Consider the following 18008-nt stretch of genomic DNA (forward strand, 5'->3'; position numbering starts at 1 on the left):
GCAACACTATCACGCCCCGCATCCCTGCCCTCTCCGTGCGCCTGCTGAGCGGATGGGGACGAGGGTGCCCCGGGGAAGCGCCTCCCTCCTCGCCTGGCCCGCCCTCCTCCCTTCTGGGCCGCTGGAGTGACCGCCTTCAGCATCTGGATGGCCACCTCTCCGCCTTCTCTGCCGAAGAGGGACCCGGGAAGGGGATGGCAGAGCATGGCATGGCATGGCATGGCATGGCATGGCATGGCATGGCGAGTGAGCTCATGGCCCAGAAGGTAAGGCACTGGGCAAGCCAATAGTGGAGTGTGTGTGTGTGTGTGTGTGTATGTGTCGGGGGAAGGATGCGCGTGTGTAAGTGCCCAGGATCTTAGAGTAGGAAGAGACCACAAGGGCCATCTAGTCTAACCCCATCCTGCCATGCAGGAACTCTCAATCAAAGGAAACAAAGGCTGTTGGAGACCCCACCACCTTCCAAGCTAGCCTCTTCCACTGTTAAAAAGCTCTTACTGTCAGGAAGTTCCTCCTCTTGTTGAAGTGGAACCTCTTTTTCCTGTAGTTTGCATCCACTGTTTGTGTCTGAGGCAGGAATCATAGAATCCTAGAGTTGGAAGAGATCCCAAGGGCCATCCAGTCCAACCCATCCTGCCATGCAGGAATACACCATCAAAGCACCCCCGACAGATGGCCATCCAGCCTCTGCTTAAAGACCTCCAAGGAAGGAGACTCCATCACTCTCCGAGGGAGTGTGTCCCTCCGTCCAACAGCCCTTACTGTCAAGAAGTTCCTCCTGAGATTGAGATGGAACCTCTTTCCCTGCCGTTTGAATCCATCGCTCTGTGTCCTAGTTTCTGGACATCTATCATTGGAGAGTTTGAACTACTTGTTGTTGCTGTAGGAGAAAAGAAGCTCAGGATAACACCCCTTGAAATACTCCGATCACCTCTTTTAGCCTTCGAGTCTCCAGCCTAAACATCCCCGGCTCCTGAAGCCGCGTGTTGGAGAATAAAAAAAGGGATGTGAGGGGAGGGATGGGTCCCCCCCCCATCAGGAAAGAAGGAGTTTGCCTCTCTCCTTGGAAGCCCTTACCTGTGTGTTGGAGGGTACTTTCAGGGGGAAGGGATGCTTAAAGGACGTCTGTCTTTCCCCCTCCTTCTCTTCCCTGCCTCTGCTTTGGTTTTCCGCCTTTGGCCAACTCTCACAGCAGCTCTTTCTGCTGGACTCCTTTACACACACACACACACACACACACACACCGATTAAGTATAATCTGAATCTCCGAACTGAGATGACGCAGGCGAGGAGCGAAAGGCAGCTGAGCGCCTCTACGTTTGGTTTGACTTTCTCCAAGTCGCTCCGCTTAGGAAGTCCTCACTTCCTAACTCCTCCGAAGAAGTCCAACTCTCTTGCCATGGCTTGAGAAAGGGACCTTGACCCGGGGGAGATCCAAAGCAGAACTGGAGTTTTAGCAAAAGGAAGGGATTGAAGGAAATGTGAGTCCCTCCTCCCCTCTTTATTGTGATGGTGGAGGTGGCAAAACTGAAGGCACCGAAAGGATGCACCTATGAACTGAAGAGGTGGCTCTCCTGCCCAGGAAAAGGAAGGTAGTGGGCATGAGCAACTTTGGCTGCCAGAGGCAACTGGGCAAGGGTGCCTAAGCGGGAAGGAGCCAACAGGTAACTTTCTGTCCTTCACCCTCATCACATCCCCCAAACATTTTGTGTATGGCTAACTGAAAGAAAGAAATTGGCAGCCTGAGCTTTCATAGACTTTAGTCTAGTCCTTCAGATACATTTGTACTGACTGAAGTCTACAAAAGCTCATGGTGCCAATTTCTTTCTTTCAGTGAGTCTCAAAGGTGCTACAAGATCTCTCTACGTACTGATTCTACAGACTAACATGGCTATATCTTTGAATTCTATTTTGCGCATGGGGATGTCTTCATTTGTTGGACATTGCTCTCAGTGCATGCCATCTATCTTCAGAACCTTGCTTTCCTTGCTGCTTTTTTTCCCCAAACAAGGCATTCTGGTCTCCAAAGCCTTTTGAGAAGAGAAAGTTGGAAGGTGCTTGCCTACTCTGGACTGATCAGACACACACAGTGAATCTCTGGATTTGTGGCTGGTTGGTTGCATTTATATTCATATCAACTCAGTTGCTTACCAGGCTCAGCAAAGCTGGTTAGTCACCTTCCCCTGGGCTAAGGACATGTCCTGAATCCTCCAACCTGCACCTTGTGAATCCAGAGGTAGACAAGACCATTAGCATTCATTCTCAATGATAAGTCTTTCTCTTGTCTCTCTTTGTGTGTGTTGGTCTCCTCCTCTGTCCTGTGTGAGCACTGGGCAATGCTTTCCTTTTTTTTCCAAGGTAAGGTCGAGCCGTTGTAGTCTTTGTGTGGTGCTGGGCAGCTGGCTGGCTGGAAAGGACAGCTGAAGTTTGCATTCCTTTATCCTGTTGCTTTTAGCTTTGCTTTCTCTGAATCGAATGAATCAGTTAGGAAAAGAAGAGAGAAAACCGTTTGCGAGCAGTTTTGTTATCTGTCACAGGGGAGAATAAGGATATGGGGAACCTAAGTGAGAGCGGGGATAGAAATCTCATCTGAACAGAGTTTGCATTTTAAATGAAAATGAAGCTGGAGCCCGACCCATATTGAAAAGGCAATCAAGAAAAGACTCAGGATAGCAGCTTTTCCCCTGAAGTTCTTTTCCATGAAACTCCCACTCTAGTTCATCAGCCATTATCTCTTAGTGTTACTATTATTTATGTCTATTTTTTAAACAAATCATAGGCAAGGATGTTCAGAGGCACTCAGAAATATTGGCATGGTTGGTAGAAGTTAATGAGATGAAAATCCATCATTTTTTTTCCTGTTCCTCCTGAGTGAACAGGAATAAATATGTGTTCTTCCTGAGTGAACAGGAATAAACTATGTAGTTCTCTCTTTTTTTGGTGTGTTATTGATCCCAGAAAGGAGTGTGGATTTGTATGTTCAAAGTGGAAATCAAATTACTGTCAGTCAAGCAAATTGTAGCTCAAGCAAGGCTTATGTCTATATGCTTAAGGAAGGATGGGTGGAAGGAGAGATCAGATCTTTGGATGGAAGGTCATTTTGAAGCAAGAAAGAGCCACTGCTTATAGTTTTTGTAACACTCTTTCCATGGCATGACTGTCACCTTGAGAAAATAAGGTCTGTTTGCTTCTATAGTCTGTTGATATTTGCTTTAAGTCAAAAGGCTCAATTTGTGCACACAAGCTCTTCTGGTCTAAAAAGCGTCAGTAGGCTCCTAGATCAAGGACACTGGCAAAACATCTGCATATGGAAGCATCTCTGTAATGTCCTTACCATTAAGTGCTACATTTACATCTAATCCTTTCTCATTGTGCTCAATAGCTAAAAAGAAACACTGCTGTAGAATGCACTTTGTTCTTAAAGGTATTCTACTTATGTGCATACATGCACATGGAAGATATCTGTTTACCCCTTTCCCATAAAGAAACCTGTTGCTATCAAAAAAACTATAACCTAAAATACTTTTACACACACTCTTATATGGTAATCCTACCATATATAAAGATTGTTCACAGTGTTTTCCATCAAGGAGTTTGGTGGTGGTGGTGGTGGTGATCTCTAGGGAAGTCTAGGTTAAACTAGGTATTTTACATTAAACTTTACTGTGTAAAAATGGATAAGGCTTCTGAGGATAACTGGCCATGATGTAAATAACTGGACCAATTTTCTTTGCTTTCCCATTCTAGCACTTTGGGTTCACTTTCAAAACCAAGTACTGTATGCATACGGTGTCCATAAACTGCACATCTCTTTGGAAATAAGTTCATCAATGAGGCTCAGATAGATTTTACATCTATTTGTTGCCCCATGTAAAAAAAAAAAAACCACATGGCACATCAGTCTGTCAAACACCCTTTGTAAATCAAATTCCACACCAGAACTTTTTCTGTTCATCTCACATAACCTCAGACAGACTGCTTTTCAATGTCAGTAGTTTATAACTCTTCAGCAGCAAGTCACAGAATGTTAAACCACCAAGTCATACACTTGAATGTGTGAACTGGTCTTTTATTGTGTGTGTATGTGTGCAGATCGAAGGAACAGTCTGCAAACTCCAACCCACTTAGATGTATCCCTTGAAAGTAACTCAACTAATTCCAAGTAGCTCATAGAATCTCTATCACATCCTCAAATATACTCAAAAATTGTACTGAAAACAATGAGTTGTTCCCTGTTTATTTCTTAATAAGATCTTTTTTTACTTCTCAAACAGAATGTTTATATTGACATAACAATGCCTGTAGTTCTTGCAATTGATAGTTTAGCATGCAGCCCACTACCTATCTACTCAGAAGGAAACTTTAGGGAGTTCAAAAAGACTTCTTCCAGGTAGGCATGTAACTGATTACATCATAAGGTTTTAGTCTAATGTATACTTATATGGAATGCAAAGGAGCCACACTGGACTCAGTAAGAATTTTTAAGTTTTTTGTGGGTTTTTCGGGTTATGTGGCCATGTTCCAGAAGAGTTTCTTCCTGACGTTTCACCAGCATCTGTGGCTGGCATCTTTAGAGAATGCTTGCCTGGAAAGGAGTTGGGTATATATATTGTGTGACCTGGAAAGGCAGGAGTGACTTGCATGTGTTCTGTTCTGTTGCTAATGGAAAGCCTCAATCTTACTGAGGCGCATTACAGACTGCCCAAAACGGGCGGTCTGCCACCGCCGTCATTTGCAGTGCGGAGGAGCCCCAGCGTGCAAACCGGGCGGCTTCTCCGTGCTGCAAAAAGAAGCCCCAAAATGGTGCTTCTTTTCACGGTGCAGTTATGACATCATGAGGCACCAATGGTGCACTCGCGACGTCATTAGCGCTGCATCTGCGACATCAAAATGGCAGCCCCCATGTGGATGGGCGCCGCCATTTTGTACATACCCAGTACATACAAGGGTTAGGGGCGTCAGGAAGTGATGCCCCTTCCTAACCCTAGTACGTCCTGGGGACGTACTATACTCCCGTCCGGAACGGGCCTCACTTCAGATCAGTAAGATTTATTTCTCAATTAATATGCATAGAATGACAAGAATGTTATATTTTAATAGACAGAGTGTGCTATCCAATTGTTAATCCCAACTAGAGCAAAATCACTGAATAAATGGAAGTTACATAAGTATTAATTTACCACATTGCCATCAGTGCAGTAGGTCTACTGTGGCTGGATTTAGTCCTGTTCACTCTCATGTTCTAATTTCTTGGCCAGTTTTACAATAAACCCACAAGCTCAGAATATAGTTTTGCAATAAGCTCACAAGGTCAAAAGGTTTTTTAAAATAATGTTTTAAAAACTGTAACCCAGTTATGATCTGTTGGTGTCCTGCTGCTGTTTTAGGGGACACATTTAGAATGCCTTTGGCAACAATGTGGAGTGGACACCACACACTGTGACCCTTTATAAGATACATCAGCATTATGCAATTGTAGAATCTCATACCTCTGAGGAATTTCCAAGCAACTAAGTTTCAAATACACAAGTACCACATAAATTCAGAATGTTCTAAAAGCCTTTATTAGATAGCCCTAGTGCTGAAGTCAGTAATGACATTTCACACTAAAATTACATTGCCAGATGAGCCAAGTTTGATTTTATAAATCACCAAATGTCATTAGTGGGCAATTTCAGGGCTGTTTTTGTGGAACTCAGCCCCCTCCCGGGTAAAAACAGGTTGTGCTCCAAAATGCCCCAAAATGATCTCTAGGGAGTGTAGAAAGAATTTCCCCATGTTTGGAGCCCCCTAGATATATTTATAGATGGTTTGTCACCTTGTTCTATGGGTGGGAATCTGACTTGCCCAAGGTTGGCTGATGGTTTCCCATGGTTGAGAATGGGTTTCAAACCTGGCCTCCCAGAGTCATAGTCCAGCACCCAAAACATTACACTCCACTAGGTCTTTTGTGGGCACCTGTGGGGTGTAGTGGTTTGAGAGTTGGAGTATGGCTCTAGAGACCAGTATTTGAATCTTGACTCAGCCATGAAATCCACTGAGTGAGCTTGAGCAAGTCACACTCTCTCAGCCTCAGAGGATGGCCAAGGAAACCCTCTGCAGAAACGTGCCAAGAAAACCTTATGATATGGTTTCCATAAGTCAAAAATGACTTGAAGGCACACAACAACAACAAGGTCTTTTGTTCTGTATTGCTCTATGCACATTCAAACAAACAAACAAGCAAGCTTCATTTATATACCACTTCATACTGCCCAAGCAGTGTCTAAGCGGTTTACAACTGTAAGCTAATTTGCCCCCAACAATTTGGGTACTCATTTTACATTCATGTGTTCCCTTAGATATGCAGTCGTACCTTTTTGGTGATTATACAACCCTGACCTGTATGGATCTATTGTACAATCAGAATTTCATAAGTACAACTATTTCACATGGACTTACATCTTATGGTTAGTCATAACTAAGATCAAGTCATTGAATATACTGTAAGGAATTTACCTGTGTGTTGACTCATCATACTAACAGTTGAATAGGACTATTTTCATTGGGACTAACCAATAGTATTCCAGCCATGCAGTTTCATGTTCTTAGGTGGTATCTGACTATTTGTGAGTGCCTTCAACGTACCACTTCATTCACTGGGATTATAGGAACAGCCACTGTACATTCTTCATTGAAGAATGGGACAGTGAGCAGACAGACTGGTAGACACAAACTGATTGCACAATGTTGGTATTCAACAAACATGTGGTATAATGCAACCACTGTGCAGTTATGTGAGTATAGGTTTACACTACATTAGCATGATGTAGGATCTCACCCATTGTATTTTACGGGGATTTAAGGCTGTGAGTCTGGCAAAATCCTTCTTCAGGCACAAATTTTAAAACTGTAGATTTCATGCTCTGTCATCTACTTTCTCCCCCTATTTTCTAGCTGTAGAAGAATTTGGGAGGCTCTACATCCCAGTAAAGCAGTGGAATTTACCAGCATAGTAAAGACAGTTCATCTACTGGGGAGAACAGTGTCTGAGATTCATGGGTCTTTTCTCTGGCCTGGTTTCCTTCTCTTTTAGAAAACATATTACTTACAAACCTACAGGAATGTCAGTTTGCCTAATGGTGCAATCTTAGGGACTGCATTAAATTAAGATTTTGGTGGCTCTTTCTCTTCTTGATAAACAATCTTCCTCTTGATGGTCTTGTCAGTCACACATTATTATGTCATGAAATGTACACATTTCAACAGATATAAACTGTCATTTAGGAGTGGCACCTTCATGAAGGTTCCTTCTTTTAGTATACTCAGGAAGTTGTGTCTCTTTTGTAGGAAGTATATACTTTTCTGTGCATTGCAAGTGGATTACATGTTTTGTGTGAATGCTCTTCTTATTCTACTGTCAGTTCACTATAACATGAAGCATCATAATTACATAAAACACTTTTCTAGAACTCCAGTTGTTGTTTTTGTTTTTGCATTCTTTTGATCAATTCAGAACTACTATCTAATGATAAACAGAAGGCTAGAATACCTTGCATCTGTATTAAAGGCAGGTTTTTTTGTACAAGGGACAAACATTGCCCTTAGAATGCTGAAGTGACAGAGTAGATTACAGGGTACTACTGAAAACTGTGATACTATTACTATTACATTTGGAATTTATCCTATGCAAGCACATAATGAACCATGAATTGTACAAAAAGAGATATAAACGTTGAACTTGACTTTGGACATGGACTAAATCTTCATGTTTGAATTTATACGTCAGCCTTCATTGTCTTCAAATAAGATAATCAAGTACTGATTATTTGCACTTATCTCTGGTAACACAGACCTAAAAACTGGGGGCCATAAAAACTTTTTTTTAAATGTATGCTGTTTTTATAGGAATTTGGGATTCTAAATAATAATAATAATAATAATATGTTTTATTTATAGACCGCTATTCCGCAATGATCATAGCGGTGTACAGTAAAAATCGTAATGCAGTACAAAATACAAGGTGACAAAGGAGGGAGAAGTCTCGTCCTTCAGGCAGTCCCTGATGTTGCTGGGTCTGCCTGATTGCTCCCTCTGAGGCCAAGATGACAGTTGAGGAGGGAGGGGCCTCTTCCTTCAGGCAGTCCGTGATGTTGCTGGGTCCGCCTGATCGCTCCCTCTGAGGCCGAGATGACAGTTGAGGAGGGAGGGGCTTCTTCCTTCAGGCAGTCCGTGATGTTGCTGGGTCTGCCTGATGGCTCCCTCTGAGGCCGAGATGACAGTTGAGGAGGGAGGGGCCTCTTCCTTCAGGCAGTCCAAGATGTCGCTGGGTCTGCCTGATCGCTCCCTCTGAGGCCGAGATGACAGTTGAGGAGGGAGGGGCCTCTTCCTTCAGGCAGTCCGTGATGTTGCTGGGTCTGCCTGATGGCTCCCTCTGAGGCCGAGATGACAGTTGAGGAGGGAGGGGCCTCTTCCTTCAGGCAGTCCCTGATGTTGCTGGGTCCGCCTGATGGCTCCCTCTGAGGCCGAGATGACAGTTGAGGAGGGAGGGGCCTCTTCCTTCAGGCAGTCCGTGATGTTGCTGGGTCTGCCTGATGGCTCCCTCTCTAAATAATCCAAAAATTACCTCAGATTTGCTCCATCACATACAGTTTTTTCTCCCTCAACTAGCTTTGATGTTTCTGTGTTGTAATATGTGACTGAATGAAATGAACCTGCAAAGAATTATCCTGCAGAGTAACAAATGAGTTAAAGTTTTCTAATAGGTTTCCAAATCACTTTAGTTTGCTGATACGAAACACAAAAATCAGTTTGAAAAGCACTAAAAGAAATTGCACCAGAACATCAATGTTCACAGTTGATCAAAACTGAGTAACAACTGAATTTATTTAAAATATAAAATTTGTGCAAGAACTGTGTCTGATACAACATCATTACTGTGCTTTTCAAATTCAGCACCCCAAAATGCATTGAAAATAACTACAATATTGGGGGAGAGGGAAATATTTTTTATCACAGGTCTGTGTAAAAGGTGTGAAATTGAACAGTTTAAGCACCTTCAATTACAGTATCTTTAAAATGTATAATGTTGAGATGATCTTTATATTCCATATCCTTTCCAAATGAATGTGAAGATGATTTGGCTTTTGAACATGAAACAGATTTGTGCTTGAATCCAAGGTATGTGCCATTGAACACTGAGATTTCACTATCATTCTACTGTCTTCATTTAGCTTTGGTGTAGTGTGATTCTTCACTGGCTTGCACCCTGCCTCAACTGGTCTTTTCAGCAAAACATACAATATGATGGATGTTGTTGCAGTGCTCAAATAGCAGGATCATTGTTTACTGATGCTTTTAGCAATTTAACCATAGATGGATTTTCCCACTTCTCATCCAACATTTCAAAAATAACATTGATGTCAATTACTGCAGAGCTCTAGAGATGGATATGCAGAACTTTATTAACAATTAAGATGTGTGATGATAAAATAACACTGGATAGGTAAACTGAATATGTAATGATGTTGTCATGCACTCAAAGCAAATAAACTCTTATTGTCAATGCTTTTGTAAATTATTTGTACACACACACACACATGTGATGTCATCCTTTTTTGTGGGGCTTTTATGAATAAACAAGTAAGTTATTTAAAAAATTGCACTGAAATGATAAACATGCTACAAAATACAACCAATGCAATTGACTTACAGCATTTAAAGTGGCTCATCAAAAGAGAGATGAAATGTCATGCACTTGTAATGCAGTCTTCCTCTTCTCCTACAGTCTTCAAATGCTGCAAGGTTTCTCTTTGATGTCACTTACACATGTTATAATTCTGTTGCATCAGGCACATTTTAAATTATGTTAATTATCTGTATCCTTCTAAAAAGCATGAACTCATATCATGTACACCCCTTTGCTTTTCATCAATGGCATATAGCCAGTTATAATATCAGTATCACTTTAAAACAAACAAACAATGGCTGCCATCCTGGTCAGGATTTACAAAGCTGTATGAGAGGCTTACATCATCATACATTTTGGAATTCACATTTCACTTCTGTTCATCATGCCACAGTTCACTGGTTGCATTTCAGCATCCCACTTGCCAGCAGCTCAGCTGCAGATTTTAAGATGGGTTTGGGTAGTCAAAATGGCCACTGTACAATGTACACTATGCCACTGTACTTACATCTCACATAGAGGATCTTAGCCAATGCTTCTGTTTACATCAGGGTTAGGAAACGTATAGTCCATGAGCTGCATGTGGTCTCATAAGCTTTTTCAGACTCCCAAGGCATCCAGTCCCCACACTTCTAAAAAAGGATAGTCTCTGGACCTTAGTTTTAAATAAAATAGGAGGCTATGGGCCCAAACAGAGAGGCCAATATAAAGCTGCTTTGGATCACTTTGGAGGTATGCTGTTTAAATGCTGCATGCGTCCTACGAGTCTGGAAGCTGCAGCAAAGCCGCACTCCAGTCCTAAGGACTGGAATTCAGCTTTAACACAACTTCTGGCCTTAGGACGCAGCTTTATTTTGGCCTATCTGTTTGGGCCCTATAACCTCAAAATTGCCCAACACTGCTGCAAAAGTGCACCAAAACTGCAGAATTTAGGTTTTATTTGGTTTACTTTGCCCCCCTAAAATTCTGAAAGTAAAGCTAAATCAAAACCAGATGCTGAATCACTTCTGGGTCAGGCAGGATTCATCAGTACAACCCACCTGGGGGTGAAGGTGCTAAGGGAGAGAATTACTCACTGCTGTTGCCCAGGACTGATTCATATGAATCAGCATCATAAGTGATTCGTGTGGAGGTACAAGTCTATCCCTAAGGATCTCTAATATCATTTATGTTTAAATCAATCATATTTCCTCTCTATGTTCATAGAGGAATAAGCTCTGTTGAACACAGCATGATTTACTTCTGAATAAATATGTAAAGAACTAGGCTACAAACATTGCAAATAAGCACCCTTGAACTCAGCAAAACCTGTGCTTGAGTAAGCATTCACAGATTTGTATTACATAATTTATCCCCTGGCCCCTGCCACTTTCAACAAGATATTGTACTCATCACTAATGTATTAGTGGCCATGGTGGAAACCCTGCTTATTCTTTTTACATACTTAAACTATATTTAAAAGGAAATATGAAAGGACAATCAAAATATTTCAGAGGCTGGAGCAATACATGGGATTTTAAACTTAAATAGGTGAGTTAAGGAGATGCACGACAGAGATAGTGGTGGCTGCTGGTTCTCAGGTCTATGGTGCATAAAGTTTTAGTCTAACCTTCAAAGCAGCTATCCAAGGGGCCAGACATATTGGGGGATAGGGTTCAGAAACGTGGATAGTTCATTTACAGACTGGAACCTGAACTGGATTAGTCACTCCATTGATATGGAAGCCACAAGCTACTATTAGACATAGGTGCATAAAATTATGCATGGTGTGGAGAAAACATGGAGAAGCTGCCTTATGGGCCTTTTTCTTCTCTAGAATCTGGAATTGTCCAATGAAGCTGGAGGGACTTAGGAGAAAGCAGTCTGTTTGTTTCCCCTAACAGTGAATTGCTAAACTGTTAAAACTGCAACCACAGGATATAATGATGGTCACAAACCTGAACAATTATAAAATGAGCTGAGGCTATCAAAGGCTATTAGTCATACTGGCAATATATTATTTATAATATCCAATGAAATTTAGTTCTGTATATCAGTTGATGAGCAACAACAATTGATAAGGGACAACAACAGGAAGGGCCTACTGGTCTTGTATCTCTCCCCATATATATCTATATATATCAAAATGCTGGACTAAGTTGTCCATCAGTATGATTCATCAGGGATATTTAAATGTTCTTACCCTGACAGTGGAACCATGTTTAGTCCAACCAAATGCCATTGAATACCATTGAAAGCATAAGCCCATAACTATGTTTCAAAATTTTATTGATTTCTGTGGGATATGCTTTTCTCCATATTGTATAGTTAGCAATGTGAGGTTTTTTCCCATTAACATTTTAACGTACTAGCCTGTGCTCATCATTAGTAAGACTATTATTACCATAATCACGTTGATAGGCAGCTTGGCATTGCATGGGCTAATGTTGACTCTCCTGGCATAAGAGAAGTGTGTGTGTTTTTTTTCTTGGTAGAAGTAACAGTCCCTCCCTAACTACTAAGGATTTATCAATAGCCCAGCACATGCCAACTTGCCTAGTGAGCGGAACTGTTTGTTCAGCAAAGGACACTTTTAGCCTCCAGACCACTGTTGGGATAGCAGAATAGCCCTCAGTATATTTAGCTTCAGTAAGTCTTTAATTGATATTAGCACTTCCCGGGAGAGTTGTGAGTCACATGAAATTTCTCAGTTTTTTTATGAGCATTATTATCGCCTTTATTCTAGTGATTAGAAATCCATCTTGGTCTTGCAGGAGTGAAAAATGACTCTACTGATTGAATAGCGAGCAAAATAATTCAGTACTTCCAGCTCCTTCTGACAGCTGTACTTGGAGTGATCAGATATGATCTGCTCCAGAGCTGATTTGCATGCTTGGCAGGGAATTTATATTTGTGGAATAACTGCTCTCTGTGTGAAAAAACTATGTTGGATCCTTCTGCATCAGGCAAAAGAAGGCATTGGAGAAAGTGAGGTGGGGAGTAGACTATAATAAGGAAGGCATGGTGCACTGGACAGCATTTGCATTCACACAAGTGTGCATATAGCAGTTCGATGGGCTACTCTGTATAGTTCAAATAAGAACAGAATGGTCCACTGTTCTCTTTAGGTACATTTGAATGACTTTTTTTACCACATGCAGTGCAAGCTTTATGTAATGTCTTGCTGCACATCCGTGTTTCTTGATTAGGGCCCAGTGTTTACACTTGGGGAATGATAGATTAAGCTTGTTTGTAATGAAGCAAATTTAAATTAGTGTGCTGATGCTTCTTTTAAATGCTTTTAATGAGGAATGATTTGCTATTCACAAATTCTACCTATAACAATGTCATAACTCACCCATGCTGATTATCATGTGCATTTTAAAACAATCATTCATCTAAATAAAAACCTTATACAGGTTTGAGTGTCCATGGTATGGGGGAGCAAAGACAGCTCACTGCTGGAGAACAGCACATAATTGTCTTGCTGCCTACTATGGCTGCCTAAACCCATTTTGTATTGAAAGAAGACTGTGGACCAAAAGAAGCAGGGATCACTGCTTGTAAGATATCTGATATTATCCATTCCAGAGAAAAGTGCTTATTCATAGGACTGGTGTGATAGCTGTCTAGTTCGCTTAGGATGAATTTATACTGTAGAAACAATGCAGTTTGATTTTGAGATTTGTAGTTTTACATGGTCTTTAGCCTTCTCTGCCATAAATCACTAGTGCCTCACAAAACTACAAATCCCAAGAATCTGAAAGATGAAGCCATAGTAAATAAAGTGCTGTCAAACTGCATTATTTCTGCAGTGTAGATGCACCTCTAGTTTTCAAGTAGTTTCTAGGACAGGTCTAATGTGCAATTGTTACAACTGGAAATGTACCCCACCTATTCAAGGATTTGATCTATTGCATTTATTGTTTTAAAAATCTTATTGCTGCTCCATTTCAGAAAGGTTTACTTTAATTAATAGATTAACTCATCAAAATTTTTCACTCATTTGTTATTCTGTTTAATTGTATTTTTAGATGGAATTGAACTGAAGCCAAGTGGTGGTTTTTTGGGGGATAAAAAAGAACAACCTTAATTCATCCGGAGCTCTGATTCATCATGGCAGCAGGTGTAGCAGCATGGCTGCCCTTTGCCAGAGCAGCTGCCATAGGATGGATGCCAGTAGCCAACTGTCCCATGCCACTAGCTCCGACAGATAAAAATAGACGGCAGGATGAGCTGATAATTCTTAATGTGAGTGGTAGACGCTTCCAGACATGGAGGACTACATTGGAAAGGTATCCTGACACGCTCCTTGGCAGCACGGAAAAAGAGTTCTTCTTCAATGAAGACACTAAGGAATACTTTTTTGACCGGGATCCTGATGTGTTTAGGTGTATATTAAACTTTTACAGAACTGGCAAACTGCACTACCCAAGGTATGAGTGCATCTCAGCCTATGATGAGGAGCTTGCCTTCTATGGGATCCTACCCGATATCATTGGGGATTGCTGCTACGAAGAATACAAAGACAGGAAACGGGAAAATGCTGAACGGTTGATGGATGACAGTGACTCCGAGAACAACCAAGAATCTATGCCAGCCTTGAGCTTCCGGCAGACCATGTGGCGAGCTTTTGAGAATCCCCATACCAGCACTATGGCCTTAGTCTTTTACTATGTCACTGGCTTCTTCATCGCTGTCTCTGTGATCACCAATGTGGTGGAGACTGTACCATGTGGCACAGTCCCTGGCAACAAGGAACTGCCATGCGGGGAGAGATATGAAATGGCTTTTTTCTGCTTGGACACAGCTTGTGTTATGATTTTTACAGTTGAATATCTTATGCGACTCTTTGCAGCCCCAAGTCGCTATAGATTCATCAGGAGTGTGATGAGCATCATTGATGTAGTGGCCATTATGCCCTACTACATTGGCTTGGTGATGACTGACAATGAAGATGTCAGTGGAGCCTTTGTGACTCTGAGGGTTTTCAGGGTGTTCCGGATTTTCAAATTCTCCCGACACTCCCAAGGCTTACGAATCTTGGGCTACACTCTGAAGAGCTGTGCTTCTGAGCTTGGTTTTCTTCTCTTTTCTCTCACCATGGCAATCATCATCTTTGCTACTGTGATGTTTTATGCAGAGAAAGGATCTTCTTCCAGCAAGTTCACCAGCATCCCAGCTTCATTTTGGTACACTATTGTAACCATGACAACCCTTGGGTAAGTACCATACTTCTCTTTCCTGATCAAAGGTCAAGTATGCTGACTGGAGGGACCTGCTACTATCATAAGATCACATATCTTTTGTATTTTTTTTTCATCTAAAAATAGACAAAAGATTTACTAGCTAGTAGCATGCTATTTATTATTATTTTTCATTCATGGTCACCTTGTAGATTACTTCTAGCAAACCTGAATTTCAAATCTTCAAACACAGAATGTTGTGATGGCTTCAGAGCAGTAACATATCATCTCGGATATTGTGGAAAACTGAATCATAGTGTTTTAGTCTAGGACTGCATCAAACCCATCCAGTTTTCAGTTTTGTTATCAGGGCAGAGAATGGTAGAACTCTTAATTTTTTGTTGGTTTAAAGACTCTACTTTTACTGTAATATTATCTGGATGGTTTTCACTTTGCCTTTGATAGAGAGGAAAATGATGGCAATTCCAAATGGGAATCGAAGTGATAGAATAAGGTCTGATCCTGTTAAAGGAACTCAGTTGATTGAACTTGCTTTAGAATCAAATGTACACACCTCTTTTTCAAAGGTGTCTACTCAAGCGTGACAATGTTTATCCTTGTATTTCTAATATCAGCAGTCTTCTTTCAGGCTATCTGCTGAGAGACGCCTAATGCAAAACATTTGAGTACTTTTTTTATTGCCTAGCATACAGCCCATGTAGAAAAAGATACTATGCATGTACCTGGAAAATCTACTTGGGATGACTGTCAGAAGACAAATATCAAATAGATACTATAAGCATTTCTTTCACTTTCATCATTACTAAACAGTACATATTTTGTAGGTTTGTTTTTAATGTTTGTACACACATCCCAAAGGAAGAATCTAAAGTTGAAAAAGTTTAGAAACTGAGCTTATAAGAATGTTTTTTTTAATGTTCTTTGGGTTTTTCTTTTGCCCTATGATTAAACTCAAACAGGCACTGAAAGCAAAATTTAAGAGCTAGTAAGATTCTAGAGAAAAGAACTGGCTTGTTAAGAGGAAATCATTTCTCCTGGCAGCTTACAGGTCACTGAAGGAAACCTGTATCCTTTATTATATACTACTCATCCCTTCACATTTGTGACTTTGACTTTTGGGGATTTGATTATTAATTCATGGATTTTATTAATATGTTATCTCTAGTAATATCTAGGTCCTCAAGCACAACTCTATGGTCAATTTTAACCAAAACTCATACTGAAGGACCTAGAGATTCCTAGAGAGAACACTCCATGAGGCATTTGCAGCTCCTCCAGCACAATTCTATGGTCAGTGTCTGCCAGATGTTGACCACAGAGTGGCACTTGAGGACCTAGAGATTCCTAGAGAGTTGTTCTCTCAGGTAAAAACACAGTGTTTTTGTTATTTGTGGTTTTTTCACATTCATGGGGGTCCTGTGCCCCTAAACCCAGCAAATATGGAGGAACGAGTGTAGTGCCCACAATACAAAAAAGAAATGCACATGATTAAACTCATTGAGGTCATATTAAACATTAATATCGGCAAGCGGCCCATGTGTTCAAATAAGATGGTTATATGCAAATATTATGACTGTATCAGACACTGGATTATAGCTTGGAATATTTATTCTTTTGAATTGCCACTCCCAGAATGTCACAGACAGTGGCCTGGCTGGATGAGGAATGCTAGGACTAGTAGACCGAAAGAGTAAATTTTCCAAGTTCTCTGCAGAACATGTAGTCCTTGGGACCTTTTGACTTGACTTTAAAATTACCAATAGATCCTGTTGAATTTTCAGCTTCTTTGCACTTTAATGTTTCAAACAGTCAATTCTGGTTCTAAGACACGGAGACCCATGAACAGAAAATATACTTTCCCTCACTCATGTAGGATTATAGTAAGCACTATCAGTGTCTGTTCCAGCTATTTAAAATGCCCTAACCTTGTGTGGTTTCTATGTGTAACATTAGAATTTCATTTGAAAGACTAGAAAGTGAAAAGTTTTCAGTCAGTTGTGTTTCTGGCTAGAAGTTAGAGTTGCTTTTGATTTTTTTAAAAGGATATAGCAATTGCTCTCATGATTTTTGGCCACTAGATTAAGCGTGGTGCCTGTCTTGTTTTTAAATGCTTTTATATTGACTGTGAACATATAAGTTACCATAGACTGGAACTATTAAGATAATACTTCTTCTCTCAAAAAAGGCAAATAGTGTGCTTTTGGAATGAGCTGCATTCTGGGAGATAATATGAATGCAAAACATTCATGAACATTACGATATCTGCTTGAGTGAGTGGTTTTCTTCTTACCAATATCACTGCTTTTTAATTAGATTTGGTACATTACCATAGGAGCTTTAAAAATCTTAGTACTTTTAGATTAAATGACATCCTGAAAAGTCTCTCATCTCTGTGTTGACTTTCTTTAGCATTAACAGGTTGAAAGTAGCTATACATATCTGGAGGTTATAATCAGTTAAAAATGGTGTATGTGCAGTGCGGGGAGGGAGATAATATTAAAAATCAATATGCATACATACCTTGAGGTGGCAGCTACTGCATAAATATTTTGAAGGGCAAATGGTGATAATGTTGTGAAATGATAGCAAAAATTGAGAATGTTGCACAGATTGACTCATGGTGGTAAATGATGACTCCCTAGCATGTGAGAGGATGGGACACACTGAAAACTCTTACAAGTACTGAAGAAGTGAAGACATGTACTTATGGTGATGGACAACCTGTATAACAAAACTTTGCTGTTTTAAAAGTTTTTATACAACTAGATATCACTGTTTCAGGGAGTGGATGGATGTTTCCCAAAACTTTGTTATAATGCCAGGATACAGCAGACATACTCAGCCTGGTACTTACCAGCCTTGTTGAACTACACTTTTAATTATCCCTAGTAAGCATGGTCCTTGGCAGCAGGGATACATATGGAAGCCTCCATGTTGGGGGAAGCTGAGGTTGTTATAAAATGTTAATAAAGGGAGAGTTGACAAACAGCAACCCACTGGAAAATACCAGCACTTTGCTGATATTTTCCACATTTTCAGTGACAAGAACCTTAGGACATGAAAACTTGCTCTTTGTCAAAACATGCAGGAATTCCATGGTGCTTTGAATTCCTTCTTAGGCTCAATGAAGCTATGTTTTGGTAGAGCGCATCTTC

The 18008-nt window shown here is 40.8% G+C and overlaps 1 protein-coding gene across 1 annotated transcript in view; it reads left to right on the forward strand.

Moving 5' to 3' along the window:
- Positions 1-1226: 1226 nt before the first annotated feature.
- Positions 1227-18008, forward strand: part of KCND3 (potassium voltage-gated channel subfamily D member 3) — a 406878-nt gene continuing 390096 nt past the window's right edge. The window contains exons 1-2 of the mRNA XM_089514407.1: positions 1227-1664; positions 13681-14868. Of these exons, the coding sequence (XP_089370533.1) occupies positions 13763-14868 (1106 nt within the window). The 5' untranslated portion in view covers positions 1227-1664; positions 13681-13762. The remainder of the gene's footprint in view (positions 1665-13680; positions 14869-18008) is intronic.

Source organism: Sceloporus occidentalis, unplaced genomic scaffold (genome assembly GCF_023333645.1).
Source record: "Sceloporus occidentalis isolate IW3139 unplaced genomic scaffold, rSceOcc1.0.p SCAF_3, whole genome shotgun sequence".
Taxonomy (NCBI): Eukaryota; Metazoa; Chordata; class Lepidosauria; order Squamata; family Phrynosomatidae; genus Sceloporus; species Sceloporus occidentalis.